Below are 22,392 nucleotides of genomic sequence, written 5' to 3'. Positions count from 1 at the left end.
TAGCCTGAATCCTATGAACCAATTATGTTGAGCATGAATGATTATTTTAGTTCTTATGTTTTGTATGAAACCAAAATCCTCCACTTTGAAATATTTAGTCCTCACCACTCCTTTTTTTATTCTAAAGAAAAATAATGCAAACATTTTCTTGGTTCTAAATCAGAACTAATAATTCTGTTTAAAAAAAACCTCAATCTCTGATATGAAGACAATACTATTTACCTGGTATCTTGAATAAGGTTATCCTTCTTAAGCAATAACCCCAAAAGGTTTAGTATGATAGAGAAATGTTTCTTTGTAGCTGTGGTTACAGTGCTAATCACTGCTCCATCAAACAAAGAAGGAGAGGAGGAGCTGAGGCTACTGGATATGAAGTGGTCATGCCTGAAGGAAAATTAGAAAAAAGTATTTTATTTTCTTAAACATACAACTAAATCAGAAAAAAAAAAAAATCAGTGTTATACTCAGATGTGTTGCCCAGAAACTAGTTTCAATGTTATAATCGCATGATAGTCTAAAATTTAAAAGCTCCAATGCACTATCAATGTCTAGCTAAATAAGAATGAGTTTAATTAATTATTTTTCAATAGTTTTATGCTAACTACAGCCTCAAATCCTCTGAAGTACTGAAAATAAATGTAATTTCAACATTAAACAGCAACAGAAAAAATATGAGGTATACAAGCAAGAAAGGAAGCTAAAGCTAGTTAAGTTGAGAGGGTCTGATCCAGATGTGTTCCACTACAAAATCACCACATCGTTTGTCACATCTATTAGCATTTGCTCAAAAGCGTCCCAAGTCTAGAATAATGAGAGTACTGCCTATGTCATTCAGTCCTGATCTGCAAAACTGCATGTAGATGCTGCCACCGTGCTTGTGTGCACCATGGTTCTAGTTTATGTCAGTGCTCCTATCCCTCATCACCAAAGATGGATTCAACCACAAAACATACCTTGCAAAATACCTTAAGTAATGAGCGACAAGAATGGTGAGGTAATATCTTTTATTGGACCAAGTTGGTGAAAGAGCTTTTCGTGCTACAAAGAGCTTTTCTTCAACTTGTCTCTTTCACGAACAGAAATTGATCCAATAAAAGATATTACCTCACCCACCTCTAATATCCTGGGACCAACACAGCCACAACATCACTGCAAGCATTAGATAACGAGTGACCAATCATGTACTATTAATTCCAAGGTGGCACAGGAGCAACTTGTGTCTCAGCAATCTGTTCCCCCCCAGATTTCTTGTATTTCAAGCTGGATTTTTTACTTCACCCTTGCATTCATTAGGACATGTTATGACTACTTGTTGATCTGAAATCTAGAAGTTTTTTATTCAGAGGTATTTTATCCCTAATACAACAATTAAAATCTACTTTAATTTTTGCAGTTGCAGTGTACAATGTTTCGGTTAATGTTTGCATGCAAGATGTCATACAAAATGAAGCATTGTTTAATGTGAACTGAAAAGAATACGCTAAGTATCAGAGGAACCATGTAACATACCAGAGGTTAATTTTTTTCGAAAAAGGAAAACCCATTAGTTCACATCATAAACTGCTTGCAGAATTATTTTAGACACACTTAAATTAGAAATTATAAAATAAACCTTAATTCTCAATCTTAAAAATATCTAAAATTATCTTTTGCACAAGATTTTTAGGAAATTGAGAATATGCATGGCCAATTTCAACCTAGAACCGTTTTTCATGGGTGATCTCTAGTACCTATGAAAATAAAATCAATGAAAATAAGGATTTATAAGAGAAATGGTGGCAACACATTGATTACACGACCATCAGTGCTGCTATCGTAAAATTCTTCCCTAAACTCAAATACAGTTTACATCTATCTATTTATGCTCTTAAATATTAATGCCTTAGTGATCTTCCTACCTGGTACAATGTGAATATAAAGTGTAGAGAACTGCATACTGGACAGCAGGAAAGTGAATGGCTATGTCACTGTGAACAATCATCAAATTCTTACTCAACAGTGCAAACACAGTTGGAGAAAGGGCCCACATCTACAAAACAATTGTAATAAAAGCACAAAAATATGTATGTAAAGGATATTGCTATAAGTCATACTTACATGTATCTGGTTTATAAAGAAATAAATGATCAAGTTTGCTTTAAACAAAAAAATGTACTGCTGAAATCACAAAAAACCTGCTGAAATTAGGACATTTTTACTAGTAATCTTTACTGTTTTTGTCTATCTAGAATTTCTCAAATGTGAATGCTGTCCTGCCCATAGTTGAAGAAACACACATCCGTCTTTTCTGATGTAAAAGTTTTCTTTAAAAGGTGATGCAAGGGTACTTTGAATCAAAGTGGCACAATACGAAAGTTGGAGACAGTGCAGTTTTCTACATTTTTCTTTCCTACTCGGTAATTTCTATATACTGTATTAAAATACATTGGCAGATTTGGGGGTTTTTTGGCTGTTTATATTTTAAATGATTTAATGAAAATATATCCTTCATATTTCTGACCCTGTTTGCTAATCTTCTACTTTGCTGTCCACCTTTTTTTTTTTTTTTTTTAAAAGCACCCTATACATACACTGCCCCAAAAGGTTTATATTCTACCTTGAAAAGACAGAAAACACGATATCAAATGCAAGGTAGCATTTTATTGTCAGTGAGGATCACTGCAAGATATGTCGAAACTACTTTAGTTTCTTTCTTTTCTCATCAAGATAGTAGAATGTCCTGACGGCATCAGAAGTAATTACCATCACCCCAGTAAAGTACTGTAATGTGGAAGTTATATTTCATCACACCTTTAAGACTAGAAATAATTATCTCAAACAATTTTGCACCATGGAAGTTATTAAAATTCCTCCCTCAAAAGTACTGAAGTATCAAGAAAAAGACACCTTAAGTACATATATGCACGCATGAAATGAAGATTATATGCATTACATGAATCCACAGAGACTTGTATCTATCAATAAAAGCCAAACATTATATGATTTATTGAGCAAAAATTAAAAAAAGTATTTATTTTTACTGCAGTTAAATACTTACCCCAATCAATGAGTTTTTAGCATTTCCAATAGTAGTTAGGGCACTGAGGTCAAATATAACTACAAACTTTGCATTAGCCACATTGAATACATGGTTCTTAAAAGCATCATGCTGGATTTCAGAACATGCCTCAGGAAGTTGTAGGCTACAAAGGAGACTATTTAGACCACAGGTCATTTCTCCCAGAATCAACCTGTAAGCAGTCTCTAAAACAGGAATGTTCTTCAGGCTCAATACTGCTTGATAGACAGCATGGGCTGCTGCAACAACCTTGAAAATGAAAAGATTCAAAATGTTATTTAACAGTGAGATATTTCTGAAGTGAAGCTTTCTTGTTAGATGAAAGAAAGACTTATGAACATGTATGGTCTGAGTGTCTCGCTCTTCAGTTTATTATAATTAACTGTTTCTTTAATTCTTCTAGGCAAATTAAGCTGATCATTATTTTAGGGTACCAAAACTACACCAGCCAATAGTAAAACAAATTAGACTATTTGCCACAAGTAGGTGAACTTCCATTAAGAATCAACTTTAAAACTAAAATTAAAATTGAGTTAATCTTAAAATATATGCTAAAAGCCCTACTGAATAAACTTTGAGTTAAAATATATTTAGCGCGCACACAAAAAACCCCCAAGTAAACACTGGATTGTAATCCTTTTCTTTTCCACCTTCCAATTTATATTTGTAACAAATGATGCTATGCAAATTAAAAAGAATTCTCTTCTGTCTGGTATGTGACAAAGTATGTTTCCTCACATGCCACAACCGAATGAACAATAACCAAACCTGAGTTTAGGCTTCTGTTTTTCTAATGAGTTCAGACATCTACGCAACTAACTGTTCTTCTTATGGGCAAAATTCCATCAGATAATATACCACTCCTCTAAAACAGTATTAGAATTGCTATAGCATATTAGTAGAAACCATCCACTTCTTACCTCTTTCTCCTTATGGTAACGGAGTACAAGTAGTTTAGATTCTGGTACAAACAATTTCTCTACAAATGTCGATGGCAATTTTGTATTTATTTGTTCAACAATCTAGAGATAAAACATAAGCACTGATAATATACATCTTCAATTGCCTGAATTCTTTATTCAGACACATTTATGGCACTAATTTACAGAACTTAATAAATCAGAACCCCTTAAAGATATTTATAAATATTTGACTACATTAGAGTTAAGAAATCAGTTACATAGATACCGATTAGTTACTTTTGTAAGTTAATGAAAAAACATAATTGCTCTGCCAAAATTCAATATTCAGAGGACAGGCTATTTTTATGCTATCTTGTCAACCGAAGTGGAACTCAAGCATATGACCAATATAGATTGCTGGACGTAAGTTCTATGGTAATGTGCTAATATGGTTATTTAGCCAATAGAGGTTAAAACAGTTATTTAGCCAACACACAGGTTGTGGAGATCAATATTCTGAAGTCATCCGCTATCCAAAGTGTTTAGCCATGGCAGAGTGACTGCATAAACATACTAAATCCTAGTCTCTCTGGCAGTTCATCAAAAATACTGCTACCAGTTGCAGAGGAAAGTTAACATATTGGTTAAAGAATAGGCACTATCCAAAGTCAAAGGAAAATTATTTTGGATAAACTGAAAACTATTCAGTAATAGAACTAAGTAGGAAGGCTAAAAGCACAAGCTCTACCAGTTTTTCAAAACGATTACAAACATTTGATAGGTTTTTGTTTGTTTTGGGGGTTTTTTTTTGGGGGGGGGAGGGGAATACAAGACATTGAAATAGAAAAAAAGGAAACAAAGATCACGATTTACTGTTAAATCAGTTTGTAATTCAGGTGCCTGAATGAGATATGTTAAATATTTTTTTCTAATTATAAAGCCCCACAAAAATGAGAATTTGTATGTACCAGTGTCAATAAATTCAAGACCGAGATGATATAATCGGTACCACAAGTCTGGCAATTCTCCAGTTGATCTAAGCCATATGTGATGACCATGTCACAGTGTATAGTCATACTGGGGTCCAGACTACCGAGTAAAACCCCAACACACTCATTGGCAGCGGTCAATACAGCCTCAGAGAAGAACACTTGGTTTGCTGTAGTCACACATCTCATTACTCTGTACAGAACCTGGAAAAGAAGGAAAGTGAATTCAAGTCAGTTTAACTAGTACTGGATGTTATTTAAGCATAGGGGAAAAACCCACATCCATTTGAAACTACACAGAACCAGAAATGCAGGGCTAGAAGGAACCTCAAGAGGTCATCTAATCTCCCCCATCCCCCCAGGATGAGGCAAGATTAAGTACATCTAAAACATCCCTGCCAGATGTCTATCTAATCTGTTTTTTAAAAACCACCAAGAATGAGGATTCCACAACCTCCTTAGGTAACCTGTTTCAGTGCTTAACTATCCTTAGAGTTAGAAAGTTTTTCTTAATATCTAACCTAAATCTCTTGTGCTGAAAACTAAGCTGACTACTTCTTGTCCTACCCTCGACGGACATGAAAACAATTGAATACCACACTGCTTGTAACAACCTTTTACATATTTGAAGACTTGTGTCCCTCCTCAGGGCTTCTCTCCTATAGACTAAACATGTCCAGGCTTTTTAACCTTTCCTCATGTTTTCTAAACCTCTTATTTTTGTTGCTCTCCTCCAGACTCTCTCTAATTTGTCCACATTTTTCTGAAAAGTGTGATGTCCAAAACTGGACACAGTACTCCATCTGAAGCTTCACCAGTACAGAGTAGAGTGGAATAATTGCCTTCCATGTCTTACATATGACACTCCTGTTAATAATCTCAGAATCCAACACTACTCTGCACTGGAGCAAGTTCTTTGTCAAAATAAATATTAAAAATGCTTAATGTGCATTTATATTTTCATTAAATACAAAAATGCAACAACCCCAAATTTAGAATAATTTTAAAGACAATGAACTAAAAGAAGCACAGAAACACAGAGTTAAAGTAATTACTTTGGGTCCTATACATGTTGAACTGAAGTCAATGTTAGAACTTCTATTGCCTTCAGTGAGAAAAGAACTGGTCTTCTTTTCTTAACTTGTCCCACAAGGGTCTCATATTTCAGTGCCTGCACATGTCACTCAGACAACTTTAGATCCCAATAATGAAATCTGTGCAGGTGGACCCTTAAATCTGGAACTCCTTGCAGGCATATCAATGGGATTCTGTACAGGCATAGGTCTACCCACTCAGATTCAACTGCAGAATCAGGACCTTATTCCTGAGTGTTCTTGTTTTGATTAAATTGGATGTCGCTTTAACTGTGATTGTAACCCATTAATTATTTTTGTATTACCAACGTAAGAACAAAAGTCACCTTCTCATACTGTGCAATAGTATCTATTCCAAAAGATACTCTAAAATGAAAAACTTCTTATATACCAGATTTCAACTAGATGGAGATTAGAAAGGGATAAAGTACAAACCTTTAGCTGGTTATAATTATACTCCAGCTTTTTTAAAGCATCATGATAATTTGCACCATGATAATTTGAACAGATCATAACAAAGGTCTATAGCCAGGTCAGACTGAAAAACCTTTGGAAAAATACTTACATCAAATACATTGTGGTTTCTGGTACATATAGCTATCACAGGTCTCTGTCACAATCACCACTAAATATTAAATCAGATTCTATTAGCTGTCAGACAAATCTAGTCCTTCAGTAAAGTTGACCATGAGTACATTTGTACGCTACCAAATTTTGCAAAAAATATGGATGTTGGGTTTCATTATTTACAATAAATTTACCAGCACATATTTCTTAATAAGTAGCATGAAACATGTTCTGAAATCTTACATCAGTTACATATGCTTCAGTAATTGGTTGTCCTCTAATTGGGCTGAAGCGTTCCCCAATACTCCTCACCACAGTGCTGAAAACCCGAAGAAGTGCAGCTAATTTAGGTAGTGATACTGAAGGAGGAGGAATATCTTCGTCCACTGATTCTCCAGAGGCCACATGGCTGAGGTCCTAGATAGGAAAATTTATGTCATTAAGTAGTAAGTACAAGCAGTTCTAATATAGACAAAATATATATAAAATTCAGTTTTAATATCAGACGTATCCCAAATGTATCACAATAAATATGACAACACCAGAGTTCTCTCTTTACACTATAGCTTCAACAAGCTGTAATTATAATTGTTAGTTAAAGATGACAAGCAACACAAAATGTCTGGAAAACTGTATTTACATTAGCTCTGTGTATACAGTCACCACAAATTTTAAGATAGATTACTGGTGTACAAATTACAGATGCATTATTGTTGTAATTTATAGCAAAATAAAACCAGGTACCATATTAAATAATATTTAAGAAGCAACTTTCTTTTTTATGTCGTCCTTTCAATTATTGTGAACATCTCAATGTCATCTCATCTGTTTTAACAGGAAATCATGACGACGACAACATTACAAACTAGCAGAAAATGCTAAGAAAAGCTTGTCTCTCTCACCAACAGAAGCTGGCTGGTTCAATAAAAGACATTACGTCACCTACCTTGTCTCTCTAAGAAAATGCAATATTGCACCCCAGTGTTTCAATATGCATGTCTTAAACACATCCCAGAGCTAACTGACTAATCTGTTACAAAAGATCATTGTTTCTTCCCTATTCCCATCCTCAAAATTAGACTTCCTAAAAACAAGAGGGGCTGACTTTAATGGGGCTAGAATTTCATCCAAGAAGCACATCAGTATGCAAGCACCTTTATATTTTATTTTATTTTCTACAAGCGTATGCAGCATTTGAGTCCCCTCCCATCAACCCCACACCTTACTTTCAACATACTTTCTATAAACTTAACAAAACAAGGTAATATGATCAGACACACAAGGTGGGTGAGGTAATACCTTTTATTGGATAAACTTATGTTGGAGAGAGATGAGTTTTCAAGCTTACACAGAGCTCTTCAAACAGGCCTTTATGGCTATAATATATCTTAATTATTTTAGAACTCTTAATGCTGCTTCACAATAAACTTTGCTTACCTCAGCATATGCCTCCATATCCTCTAGAAACTGACCCAAAAGTGTGGTGGAAAAAGCAAGATCAGCTACCCAAAATGGCTCCAAGCTCTGTAGCCATCCTGTATAAGTTAAACCAAGTGAAACAGATTGTTACAAGCAAAGTAGAACACAGGTATAAAATTTCAGATACATATTACTGAAGGATGGAAAAGATGACTCATTTAAATTTATCTTTCTTTTTTTTTTTTTTTAAGAACAAAATCATTTTTATTTATAATTATCTGTATTACAGTAACCCAAGGAGCCTCAAGGAGATTGGGGTCATACTGGACTAGACACTGCATAAATACATTGTAAGAAAGAGTCTACAATTTAAACAGACAAAGGAAACATTAGTCCCCTTTTACAGATGAGCGCCTGAGGGATAGAGAGATTAAGTGACATGCCCAAAGTCATCACAGGAAGTCTGTGGTAAAGCCAGAAAATTAACTTGTCTCCTGAATCCCAATCCATCCTTCCTTTTTTCTAACACGTTATTTTTAAAAGGTGCACAAGAAGGAGGTTATGTTTTCAGGAGTTGCTTAAGGGTTGATAACTATAAGAATGAATTAATTTTCTCTAACAGAGAAAGCAAATGATGTTTAAATGTAGGCTGGCTAAAATGTCCTTTAATTAAATTTTAACTGACTGACATGAATGGTATATGACAATAGGTTTTTTGGTTCTGAGTTCTGTTAATACACTAAGTCTCCCATATAACCGGACTTTTTTTGTTTGTTTGTTTTTATGTAAACTCCTTTACCCCATGTGGGAAGGAACTGCATTGGACTTTTAATAATTAATGAATGCCACTTACATGGAGGGGTTGCCACTGAGTGACAAGAGGCATCCTCTGTCTGGGGATCAGGCAGGTTGCCTCCACGGCAGTGTGCGCGCAGTGGCAGTGAGTAACACTTAGAAATAAATCCACATCCTCCACAAGGTGGAGCAGAACACTAATAGTAGGTCATCACATGTAACGATTTTGTAGGCCAGACTTACCAGACACCTGCTGTGTCAGAGAAGGTTTCTGAGTGTGATCTATATGCCACCCAACCAATATGTCAACTGTGTCCTTGAAAGCAATGAAAAAGGTAAATCACCTATGTGATGTGCTATGTCAATGTTTTATACGATAAAAGGGGGCAGAAAAAATTCAGGCACAAGCTTACCCTAAAATTGGTGCTGAAAATATGTGGGTAACATCGGGACACCAGAAGGATGCACTTGACACATTTGCACAGTAACTCTGGTGTATCCACATTTTCTAGAATGGACTGCAGGCTGGTCATTACAAGCTTAAGAAGAGTCACAAATTAAAAAAAGTTACTAGTCATTTCAGCTTATTCAAAAATATTGAAAAGTCATGAATGCTGTTAAATCAATTGTAACCTTGACTGGCATAAGATAGATCTGATACAAAACAGATGGGTGCTCATTGTTAAGATTCAAGCAACAGGTACTTGCATAGCATTTTGATGTATAGTATATATTTTCTGCCTTCCTATGAAACATGGAAATGCCAACGTGTGAAAGGGGGGGAAAGTGATAGGTTAACAATGACAAATTTATTTAAGCTTACTAGGAATTACAGAGACTAATAAGGCTACCTGGGAGAGGGCTTGCATGGTGTTAGGGTTTCCAACAAACTACAAAAGACTTGAAGGTTCCCCTAACAATTCTTCTAACACTTGCCTGGGCTGAACGTGTGGATGGGTATTCCAAAATACCTGAGGTTCACAAAGGGCTTGTCTTCACTAGACTTTTTACATCCAGTTAGGAGATATTTAACATTCATAAAGACTAAGTGGTCACTCTTCACTTTGATCCAGGCTACAAGCATTCATGCTTTAGCCTAGGGAGAAGCCTGGTCTTTCCTAAGGCCTGGCCTACACACTTACAAGTTAAATCTACATAGCTACACTGATCAGGGGTGTGAAAACAACATACCCCTGATCACACAGCTATGCTGACCTTCCCCGCCAACTATGTAGATCTCCCCCCGTGTAGATGCAACTATGTTGACGGAAGAATGTTTCCGTCAACATAGCTAATTTCATTTGCGGAGGCAGTGTTCCTACACGGATGGAAAAACCCCTTCCAATGTGAGCGTGGCTATGCCAGCATAACCCTGGAGCACAGACATGTCAATAGAAGGGTTTTTTCCATCGATGTAGGAACACCACCACCCAAATTAAGGGTATGTCTACACTACACAAACTACAATAACACAGCTACAGCACTGCAGCTTAGTGGTACCTAGGTTGATGGAAGAACTATTCCATCGACCTAGCCACAACTACGCCAGGGTTAGGTCAACCTAATTACAGTTCTCAGCGGATGAAATTGTTCACAGCCTTGAATGGCATAGCTATGTCAACCTAATTTTTAAGTGCAGATCAAGTCTCCAGATTGTAGACACAATCAAAGGTAAAGCATAAACTCATGCCTTGTTTCTCTACAGTTTCTCTTGACTTAACTGACTGACAATTAACACCTTTTAAAAGAGAGTCTGAATACTTTTTACCCAAACATTTGGGGTTTACTGTAGGCTGATCCCCCGGGTAAATCACAAATGTTTTTAGTTTGGAGCGACTGTCTGGAGAAGGGAAGGGGGGAGCTACAGCCACGTCATAATAAAACATTTGAGAGATGGAAAAAAGTGTAAGGTACCTCAGGCCAAAGGCTAACTGAAGAGACCACTAAATGAAATGAGCTCCTTGACCATAATTAGCATTTTTTCCTTACAGACTTCTTCCACTGAAGGAATCCTCATAAGTGACCGTGGAAAAAAAAGTTTAGCATTTCAAAACGAGCATAGCAAATATGCTACAGGTGTGGGCCTGGTCTACACTTAAAACTTTTGTCAGAATAGCTATATCGGTAAGGTGTGTGATTTCTCTCCAACCTTGACTGACACAGCTATGCCAGCTAAAGCCCTAGTATAGATGCAGTTAAACTGGTAAGAGTCCTTAGGCCTGGTCTACGCTACAAAAGGTTTGCCAGTATAGTTATACCACTGTAACTATTCTAGCATACTCTTCTAATATAAATGCAACTTATACTGGCAAAAGAGTTTTACTGCCAGTACAACTCTTACCAGTTCCCTGAACAAAATAAGGTATACTGGCAAGATGAATTTTCTGCCACTGTACCTGCTTCTATACTATGGCTTTTGCCAGCATAGCTGTCGGTCAAGGATAGGAGGAGAAAAAACAAAAACCTAGTGTAGACACAGCTATACTGGCAAGAGTCCTTTTGCCAGTAAAGTTTATTTGGGAACTGGCATAAGCTATATTGGCAATAAAACTCTTTTACTAATATAATTTCTGTCTACACTAGAAGGTTTGCCAGAATGGCCATCTATACTAGGGCTTTTGCCAGCATAACTATGTCAGTCATAATTATGCCAGCAAAAAACTTTTAAATACAGACAAAGCCTTACTCCATTTTAGAAATTGGTTTAAGCTATACTAGCAAAAGAACATTTCCATCTAGGGCAGTTTGCCAACATAACTCTACCAGTAGATCTATACCAGAAAACCCTTTTAAGCGTAGGCAGGTCTCCCAACCAAAAACAACCCAGGGAACTGATGAAATCATGAATACTCACAAGAACAAAACGGGATGAAGAGTAAAAAGGTACAAATTAAAATACAAGGCAAATACAAGCTAGTGCTCTGGTGGACCTTCCAGCCACCAGGCTTATTTTAAATATTTCACAGCCCTCATACTGGACAGGTGATATTTCAGATGTCCCTGTGACTGAAAATAATTTTTCAAGGGGAGGGAGGGAGGGTCTGGCAAGTTCTGCTGCCAAGTCTTCCAGTTTAATCAAGTAAAAAGGTGGAAAAAAATGCTATAATAACCAAGAGCAGGCAGCAAGGTCACAAGAAGTGAGATAAAATAGTAGTTTTAGTTCTAAAACACTTACAGACTAGATATTAACCAAGAACAGAATAAAGAAGGACATTTCACACATCCTTACTATATAAAGATTTTTCAAACTATAATCCAGACATCAAATTCAAATCACATTTTTAAAGGAAAAGTAAACTTAAATCTCATAAAATATTAAACTTTTCTATTCCATATGTAAAATGTGTTTTTCCACAGGGTTATGTATCTCTATTATTCTAACACCCTGACTGCTTACTCTTCATGTCTTCATTTTAGTAAAAGCAATGATTTGATTCAAGCTGTGCATCAATAAAATACCAGAAAAGCAATAATGCCCCAATTTTAACTTTTATTCTTACCTGCATTACAGATGAAAAGGCTTTCTTTTCTCCCACAGTCTCTAGTGCTTTGTAGGTTGCACACAAGTAAAGAAGTTTAACTTCATCTTTAGTGGATGAGCTAAATTTGCTAAAAATCCATTTAAAGATCTTCTCAGCCTCGTAGCTCAAAGAAGCACAAAGAAGGCCAAGACAGCAAGCTCCCTCTTGTCTCAGTTCCTGAAGCAATTTGCTACTGTATTTATACAAAAAAAATTAATTTAAGCTTTCAGAAGGTAAAAGCAGTTAGACCTTTTTACACAGTGAACAAGTACAAGAACAGAAAAAATCTTGAACATATTCAGTAAAAAAGTTTGCACAAGCAATCATTTCTAATGCAAAAAAGGCGTGTATATATGAAGCTATTGTATTCCTTCCACTAAATAGCTGCACCAGCCATTTAGATCAGTTATGTAAAAATGAATAATAAGAAATGGATTTCCACTAAACAAGTCTATATAAATATGGATAATACTACAGTTAGATTGGCAAAACTATTTTAGACCTGCCATCTGATGAACAAATCTCCTCAAGTAAACAGACAGTTGACTTTAGATACAAGAATACAGAGTAGAGATAAAGTTCAGGGCCTGGCTACCTCAGACACCACCTCTCTTCCATGCTCCACTTGCAACAGATTCTATCTACTCAGGTGTTCTTCTGGCAACCCTACAAAATGACCTCATTGTGGCCTATGGCAATGCACTCTTAATGGGAGACCCTCTGGAACTCACTCCCTCTCACACTACATGAAAACTTATGTCTGGCCACTTTCTAGAAACCATGTAAAACAGTTTTCATTTAGCTTTTAGTTGGACGGTGTTTCTTTGCTTGTATGAAGTTTGTCTATTGGCGAATGGGGGATGCTTAAAAAAATACTAATTTATTTTTTATATGTAACATTTAATATTAATTTTATTTTAATTTAAGTTATAGCACATAGGTACCAAGGTTGCATTTGGCATAAAATTTCTGTAATCTGTATGCTCCTATAATTAGATATTCAAATGAATGAAACTTGGGTTCTCTCGCTTCCAACCCCCCAAAGATAACTTACTTCCTTTACATTATAATAAAGCTCCAGTATTCTAGGTATAAAATTTAAAAACTTGAAGAGTCCAACTATTTAATTCAGCCAGCAGAAAACACAGCAAAATAAAACTGACAGATTCAGAAGCTACTGTCGTGAAATTGAACTTTCAGGTTAAGTTAAAAAAATGCCAATGCTTAATGTCTGAATTATTTTCGTTATTTAGGAACCTAGGAATTACGTACAATACCAGATCAAATCAGCAGTCTGTGTAGATCAGTATCCTGTTTAGCAGTTGCACTAGATATTTCAGAGAAGGGTGCAAAAAACCCCATAGCAGACAATGAGGGAATAACCTGCTCACAAAAGAAGCTTCCTTCTAACCCCTGTCACTTAGTGGGTTTGCTTATGCCCATACACACACACACACACCCCTTCTAAAAAGGTATTTTGAGTCTAATGCAATTATGGATGTTCTTATTTACCCATACAAACGGATCACTCTCTTTTGAGTCCTACTTAAATTCTTAGCCCCAATGATTTCTAGTTGCACTTAGTTCCAGAGGTTAGTTATGTAAAATTCTAGTTGTGTAAAATTTTACTTCCTTGTAACCATATCTAATGTCCCCTTCATGTATAGCGACAGAGACAAGAGGGGATTTGGTTGTCTGCAGAAATTTTAGAAAAAAGCTACTATATAAACAAAGGAATAGGAAACTATTATGGAGAGATGCAAATTGCAGATGGATATAATATGAACGAGTTGTTGAAAAATAAGCTCAAGTTAATTTTTTTTATTTTGTAGAACTTGTTCATGAAAGATCTCCTGAATTTGAAACAAAAAAATGTCAACTGAAGAATTATTTTAATATCTGAACAGGGATATTAGTGACTTTTACTAAACAGTGGTCAGCTCAATATACATCGTGAAACAGGACCAGTAGCTTTGTGAAAGTATCCTTGGCAACTTGTAAGGATTAGGAAGTTGATTGTAATGTAGTACATATAGTGTATCATGTTGGATGAAAGCCAAGAGAGGCTTTCTGCTGCAATGACCACCAAATAAAAGTTTGTCAAAATACCTATGGCTACTAATGAGCATTTATACTTAATCTTACATACTAATCTACATTTTAAGTATACCAATTGAGAATAAACAAGCGTCAATGATGTTAAGAAAAGGAGTACTTGTGGCACCTTTGAGACTAACCAATTTATTTGAGCATAAGCTTTCGTGAGCTACAGCTCACTTCAACGGCTGTAGCTCACGAAAGCTTATGCTCAGATAAATTGGTTAGTCTCTAAGGTGCCACAAGTACTCCTTTTCTTTTTGTGAATACAGACTAACACGGCTGCTACTCTGAAACCTGTCAATGATGTTATACAACCTTTCAGTTACAGGGATAATAACAAACAACAATCACGTTTCTACATTAAAATTCTGTCCATGTTCTTGTTAAAAGTAGCATCTAAGATTTGAAAAAAAGTAAACACCTCAGAAATATAAGGTGTGTGTCATTTTTGCACTTCAGCAATGTGGGTGGCATTTTCTGACATGCCTGAGAGTTGGAACCCCAACTCCCTTAAGCATTTTTTAAAATCCCACCCTACTCATATAGCTTGTCATGCCTATGAAGTATTACTTCATAGACAGTTGGAGAAAAATGTCTTTTTGCACTGTGTTTACTTTGTGAAACTGACTCTACATACTTCCAACAGTCAGTTTCACCTTTGCTGTTAACACAGGAGCAGAAAAGCACTTAAAAATGTTTAAGAGGACTTTTTATTTTAAGTCAGGGCACAATATTTGAAAAGGTGCTCTATAAGAAAATAGACATTTTAGAAATTAGTCAATTTGAAAACATTCAAGTGGACAGTTTCCCTTTAAAACTTTTGGACTGCTTCATTTTTCTAGCTTATTGCAGCTTACCTTTCGTTAAGCACATCATGTATGGCAGTCAGGATATTATCCAGTTGTTTAACTAGTACCTGCAATAGTTAAAGGATATACACTTAAAACTGTCACAATTGCTACTGCAATTTAGACCCTTCCTACACTCACATTAAAACATTATTAGCAACAGTGGACTACTATTATATCTTTGCTGGACATCATACACAGCTATGAATTATTTTAAATAGATTTGTAATATTGTGCTACAGATTATGTTTCATACCTATCTGCACTGGCTAGAAAAGCTTACTAACATACTGCAATTAAGCCTAAACGTAGTTCTCACTAATACTGTTGCATCACAAACATGAAGAGAGCCTTATCTCCAGTACAGTAGAACTTTAGAGTTACAAACACCAGAATTACAAATTGCCCAATCAACCAGACACCTCATTTGGAACCGGAAGTATGCAATCAGGCAGCAGAAGAGACACAAAAAACCCCAAAAACACAATATAATATTGTGTTAAATGTAAACAACTTAAAAAAAAAAGGAAAGCAGAATTTTTCTTCTGCATAGTAAAGTTTCAAAGCTGTATTAAGTCAATGTTTAGTTGTAAACTTTTAAAAGAACCACCATAATGTTTTGTTCAGAGTTACGAACATTTCGAACCTCCATTCCCAAGGTGTTCGTAACTCTGAGATTCTACTGTCATGTCTTCTACTGGTACACAATTTTATGCTGACCATCAGGTATATCAGCAGAATAACCCTTTAATTGATTAATTAAGGCTGGGGGGTATTTATTAAAAAAAATAAAAAATAAAAAAAAGCATGTTTTGTTAGGTGATCCTAACTTTGGAAAACAGTAACATCTCTTATTCTGCAAAGGAAATTATTGCTGAAGCTAGAGGAATAGTTACTTGCATGGTATATACTGCAATGCACGGTCAAACAAAAATACATCAATTGCAATAGCGTTCGGCACTATAACAAAAAACATGACATGTTTAAAAACGAATACTCCTACTTTTATGGGTTTTTTTATTTATAAAACATGTTTACCTTCTAATGTGCTTGGGGGAAAAAGTGTATGGTCACTTCAAAAATCTTACATTCTGATCAATGCTGATCCATTTCAGAAAACAATGGCAAAATGAGAGGGACTGCGTGCTCGACTCCCTCAGAATACCATGGTGTCATTATAAAACAAGTTGGGGAACCTTTGCTTCTGGGAAAGAAAGTATGAAAAGGCACAGGATACCATGGAACAAGGAAGGGAAAGACTTATGCAGGCTTTGCAAGACAGAATGCAAAAACGGTGGTGGCATCTAGTGCAGGGGTGGGCAAACTATGGCCCGGGGGCCGCGTCCGAGCCTTCAGACATTTTAATCTGGCCCTCGAGCTCCTGCCATGGAGCGGGGTCAGGGGCTTGCTCTATGCAGCTCTGCTCCGCACACGGCCCCTGCCCCTTCCCCAAGCGCCACCCTGCAGCTCCTATTGGCCAGCAAACAGGGCCAATGGGAGCTGCAGGGGCAGCGCCTGCGAACGGGGCAGCGTTCAGAGCCACCTGGCCACACCTCTGTGTAGGAGTCAGAGGGGGAACATGCTGCTGCTTCCAGGAGCTGCTTGAGGTAAGCACTGCCTGGAGTCTGCACCCCAACCTCCTCCCATGCCCCAACCCGGATCCCACTCCTGCCCTTTGAACCCCTTGGTCCCACCCTCCTGCACCCCAGAGCCCACACCCCCAGCTGGAGCTCTCACCCCCTCCCACGCCCCAACCCCCAATATCGTGAGCATTCATGGCCCACCATACAATTTCCATACCCAGATGTGGCCCTTGGGCCAAAACGTTTGCCCACCCCTGTTGCCCACCCCTGATCTAGTGCCTACAGATATTATGGCTCACTAAAAATCTTTGTCTTGAGTAGGTTTTAAAGTTTTGGCTCAAGATTATGTCAAGAACATTATCCGCTCATAGCTAAAAATTTCAGTGATGAAAAGTGTACTTCCTGGAATGGTCTAAGTTAAAGAAAATATTTCCTTTAAAAATATATTAAAAGTTTGACACTGTGGAGAGGCTTTGACAATGTTCTGACAGGCCACGTGTGAGAAGTATGATACTTACTGTTCTAATTGTTTGTGGGTCTACCCTAAAACTTCCTTCACTGTTGAGTTAAGGACAAGTTTGATGGGCATTAGCACTGTGTTCTGAGAAATATATCTGCAAGTCTACTGTATCTTCCCTAGTGTTATGAAAAGTCTAAATTAAAAAGATTATGAAAAACTGAGGTTGGATTGAGGATGGAGAAGGGCAGGGGAAGAGGTTGACTAATAAATAGTGAGAGCCTGAGCCAAGATCCTACAAGTAAAATGAAATGAGATGAAGAGATTTTTAGCAAGTCCTCATATTTTCAGCTAGGCTAACCCTTAATTTTGAAGTCCTGCTTTCATGCTAGCAAACTAAAATGATGACAGTGCTCTCAACTGTCCCATTTTGAGGAGTCTTAACTTCTCCCACATTAAAACACACACACACACACACACACACACACACACTTATACTCCACCCCAAAATAAACAACATGAAATGCTCACAGATGCCCATCAGTATTTTCTTCTGAGCATATGTGTGAAAAATCCCAAGGCCACTGGAGAGCTTGACAGTTACAACTAAGCCTAAAACATGTAAGATCCACAAGGGGTGGGAGGGCAACAGGCCTATGTTAGATTCCAAAAAGATGCTTATAAATACATTTGAACTAAAATTCACATGTAAAAGTAGTCTGACCTCCCAGCTACTTATGCTTAATTTTTATTCCAATCAGCATCAGATAAGACTTTTTATGAGTAGTGGGTTCCTTCAGAAGTTTTAACAGCATTGTGGCTATGAAAAGCATAAAACAGGCATGCACTTCACTGGGAGTATTCTTATGCCTTTATTTATTTTTTTAAAGACATATATATAATAGCTCCTCTCATATGCCTGATAGACAGTAGGAATCCTTAATGGAATAAGCATTTCCTCGTTTTTAATAATCAAGACCAAACAAGATTTATTCAATAAAAGAAGATACTCAATATGATGCAGAAATCAACACCACACTGATTTTCAGAAGGAAAAACTTTACAGTTACTGTAAAATAAGCTAAAGGAGAGTAACTGATGTAGGTCTCATTTGCATGAGAAAAGTGTACTGGTTTAAACTTTAAGAGGGAAAAACATTTATATGATTTTCAAAAGAAGCCTCTGATGTTATAGCAAGACTGTTGAACTCAGCACCAATTGCTGCAGAACAGGAGATTCATAAATATCCCATGTAGCTATTTTACCTGCATAGATTCATTCTCTCGCCAACAAGTAAATACTGGCAAATTTGCTCTTTGTTTCTCACACCTCAGGTCTATAATGCCAAACCTTTGTAAATTGCAGAATGGGATTAGAAGACTCTTATTGTGTCTAACAGTGATTCAGAGGAGGCAAAACACTTTCTTCCAGAACAAGGAAGCCCTAACCACCAGAATGTCTTTGAGAGGTATACTGTCTACTGAATCAAGGCTGCCTTCTCCAAGAAACAGTAATATTTCTGTTGTGGCCAGACTGGATGCCTTCATGGTAGCAAATTTGTATTTAGAGGAGACAAATGCAATGTCTTCTCTGTTTCAGTTCATTTTTAAAATACTAGATGGGCTCACAAAGCTTTGACTTCCAACTTGCAAACTGGACTTGTGCCCCTTATGGTAGCTGACCTAAAATAATCAACACAGACAATATCTGAACTCAGTCTATTGCTAAGATATCAATTAACAATTGCAGCGCAGTCTCATGGTAAAGGCCTGCAGCCAGAGTTTCATCATAAGGACTGCCTTCCGCGCCCTCTCGCAGCCGAAGTCACTCAACAGGCAACCCTGCCTCAATTTCCCCCCTTCAAGGGGCTCCTTAAATAACACCCCTTCTCCTAGGATCTAATTTATTGGCATGAAAGGCAAAATTATCCTCAGTCCTGGGACTTCTTTTCTCCCCCCAGCTCTTTCCGGTCTTGGCAAGCCACTCTCAGCCCCACCTGGCTGAAGTCTCTCTTTTCCCATGGAATCTGCTCTCCCTGGTCCTCAGCCTTGTTCTCTGTCTTCCAGGCCCAAACCCTTCTGCCTGGACAAAGGTCTCGTGTGCACAACAACTCTTCTACAGTCTCTGTCACAGCTTCCTCTGGTTCTCTCTCCTTGAGTATCCCCTCTCTCTGCAGGTTCCTGCTGCTCTTATAGGGAACTAACCTGATCCCTGCAAAGGTGTGCCTACTTCCCTAAGATTAGCTGGCCCCAGGCCTCTCACCTTTAAAAGGTGCAAGCTATCCTGTTACACAGGATCAAGGATGAAGTAAGTCAGAGGGCTGCAGTGGAACTAAAGCTATTTTTCCATAATCTTTCCTATTTGGGCAAAGATAGTAAGATGGCTATAGCAAAATTAACTCCATGTGGAGCCCTCTTATGACCTTGCCCCTTTTAACTGGCTTTAAGTCTGGTTTGCAACACAGAGACTGCCCTTTAATCATTAACTATCAATCCAATCCTGGTAATGGACAGGATTCAGATTTATTATATTATACAGTTAACGATGAGATTTTGCTAACTTGACAGCGATCCCTGGAAGGAGTAGTAGGTTCATGCTTCAGTGGTTCTATTTTGCCCTTCAGAGAGATCTGAGAGGTTGGTGTTAAGCAAATATTCGTTTTTCTGAAATAATCTATCACGCAGGTTTCACAGGATTCTAATCTATCACCCGTCCCTGTTCAACAGCTGGGAAACTACTGGTGAGACAATGATATTTGCATCAAGCTAGCTCATAATTGAAATGGGGATGGGGTGCTTCTGGTTCCCCAAGTACCATTGTAGGAAGCTCTTCCCTCCCCCCATCTGTATTTTCTAGAAAATTGTATTTCCCTCAGCTGCGAACCTTGCCACAGTAATCCATGATTTATATAAGTATTCAATTTTTAATAAAAATATTCAAGTTAATTATTATTTTGAATACAAGAAAATCATTTCAATTCAAGTAAAAATGCACTTAATTCATCAAGAAAATATTTCCAGTCAGAAGAAAAAGACCAGACTGACTGCTGTACAATGGATGTTGTATTTACATCTTGGGCTCACACGTATTTTGTGGTTTTGCTTTGAGGCAAATGTCTTAAGTAATCAAGCTATAAATCATTTCCTGAACGCTACAGAAAGGGCACATGGCCCAGAAATGTTTACCCTTTAAAAAAAAACAAAAAAAACCAAGTGCATTAACCCAGCCTACACTTCAGTAGTCAAACGTTTAGAAAATTGATTTAGAAAATGAACATATTATACATTTTAATGATACATGGAACTGCATGTTAACATTACTAACCAGTTTGTTTTCTGGTTGCTGAATAAATTCTTTCAATTGCTTTACAGTAGCCAGTCTTCGGTCTCTGTCGTCTTCCCGAGTAATTCTCCGAAGAAGATTTGACAGTCGAGACTCGTCAGAATAAGACAACGATCGCTCTGAAAAATATTTTTTTCTCTATAATGGTGTATGAGTATTTACTAAGCAAGCTGAACTTATATTCATGGGTATATTTTTAATAGCATAGCCATTTCTTGAGAAAAAACAAAACCCAGTTTTATTTTTGTCTTTACCTTAGCCTCAAATTAAAAAAATGAAATAGAAAAATGGGTTCAGATACCTGAAAATTTCTTCTCTTTAGCAAATAGTACACACTCTATAATGTCTCTTTGGTCTCCTTGTTGCTCTTAGGCAGAACAAAACCTGTGGTTACAGCATTAGGCTAACCCTGCCTGTTGAAGAGCAATAACTTCAAAACTGAAATAAATTTAATTTTATGATGGATTAACAATAAGAACAGGTTAACTGTTTTGAACAGCTCTGTTTTCCTGCCTCTGCAGCAGGGTCTTCTACTTATAAAACAAAACAGAATACCTTTACTGTAATTATGTCTCCACTTCTTATAGGATCCTATTCTCCCTAACTATTAACAGAAAGGATGTTTTCAGGGGAATATAAAACTTTCCTAATCTCCAGTATATTCAGGCCCAAAGATCTTAAAATGAAATCTTAGCAGCTGATGTCCCAAGCAGGAGAGATTTTAACTGGAATGAAACAACACATTTTCAGAAATTCAGAACAGTAGAACACAGATTTGACAATCATTTTTATTAGTATTCATAAAGAAACAAAAAATACAAAAAGTAAACAATTTACAGCTTGTATGTTACCAAATACCACCCATTTCATAGGCTATTCAATAAAATTATGCAATTTTACAGCTTGTCAAAGATGCAAGACTAGACAATACAAAAATAAAACAATACTGCACAGAGACAACATGTTAGGATTGAGGTAACAATAAAAATACACACAAATAGCCAAAAAAGGGAAGGCGAGATCTGGGGGGATGAAAGGAGAGGAAAAAAAGCAGAGGAGTCAGATAGAATGGAAGTCTGTATTCCTTGAGCTGTCTGCATTCTTTATCCAAGTGTATCAAGAAACAGGGTCCAAATTTCTTCCAATTCATATAAGTGCTCTCAATATTGGTAAGATATTCTTTCTTTTGCTGCTCACTCAGACAGGTCCGAATACTATTGCTCTATTCCGGGCATAAGCCTACTCCTTCATTTTTTGTAAAATCATGAGCTTCATAATCATGGCAACCCTCAAGAATCAAAGTCTTGTGGTGGAGTTAAACCAAGCATAGTAGGTACATAACCTAGGAAATAATTTTAAACTGAGGTCTGGTTGAAGAAGCGTATCACTTGTGTCCACCTCTTTCCACAACTGCCTGGCTGTTCGACAGTCCCATAGCATGCAGAAGGGTTCCTTTTTCTCTATTACAACACCAACTTACATCAGAGGACAAAGCCCTCATCTTGCAAAACCTCCGTGGAGTCCAATACATTTTGAATAGAATCTTTTGCTGTGTCAGGCATAGCCTGAGATCCACAGAAGCATTTGTAACATTCTGTAATATGCTCTGCTACTGAGATTCTTTTAAGGGCTGTGATAACTCACCTTCATATGCTTACACAAAGAACTCCAGACTAAAGCATATATAAAGCATATATAGCAGACATGGACTTGGGGA

At 37.0% G+C, this 22,392-nt stretch overlaps 1 protein-coding gene across 3 annotated transcripts in view; it reads right to left on the bottom strand.

Moving 5' to 3' along the window:
• The window catches only part of SMG1 (SMG1 nonsense mediated mRNA decay associated PI3K related kinase), a 119,226-nt gene that overhangs the window by 65,575 nt on the left and 31,259 nt on the right, over positions 1-22,392 (bottom strand). For all 3 annotated transcript variants that reach the window (XM_077829098.1, XM_077829097.1, XM_077829099.1), the window contains 12 exons: positions 20,658-20,794; positions 15,303-15,361; positions 12,325-12,538; positions 9,238-9,363; positions 9,068-9,140; positions 8,048-8,145; positions 6,854-7,027; positions 4,929-5,153; positions 3,979-4,080; positions 3,038-3,307; positions 1,899-2,029; positions 223-384 (listed from right to left, as the gene is read on the bottom strand). In XM_077829098.1, the coding sequence (XP_077685224.1) occupies positions 223-384; positions 1,899-2,029; positions 3,038-3,307; positions 3,979-4,080; positions 4,929-5,153; positions 6,854-7,027; positions 8,048-8,145; positions 9,068-9,140; positions 9,238-9,363; positions 12,325-12,538; positions 15,303-15,361; positions 20,658-20,794 (1,771 nt within the window). The remainder of the gene's footprint in view (positions 1-222; positions 385-1,898; positions 2,030-3,037; positions 3,308-3,978; positions 4,081-4,928; positions 5,154-6,853; positions 7,028-8,047; positions 8,146-9,067; positions 9,141-9,237; positions 9,364-12,324; positions 12,539-15,302; positions 15,362-20,657; positions 20,795-22,392) is intronic.

This window comes from Eretmochelys imbricata, chromosome 10 (assembly GCF_965152235.1).
Source record: "Eretmochelys imbricata isolate rEreImb1 chromosome 10, rEreImb1.hap1, whole genome shotgun sequence".
NCBI lineage: Eukaryota > Metazoa > Chordata > Testudines > Cheloniidae > Eretmochelys > Eretmochelys imbricata.
This window is presented reverse-complemented; position numbering and strand designations above follow the sequence as displayed.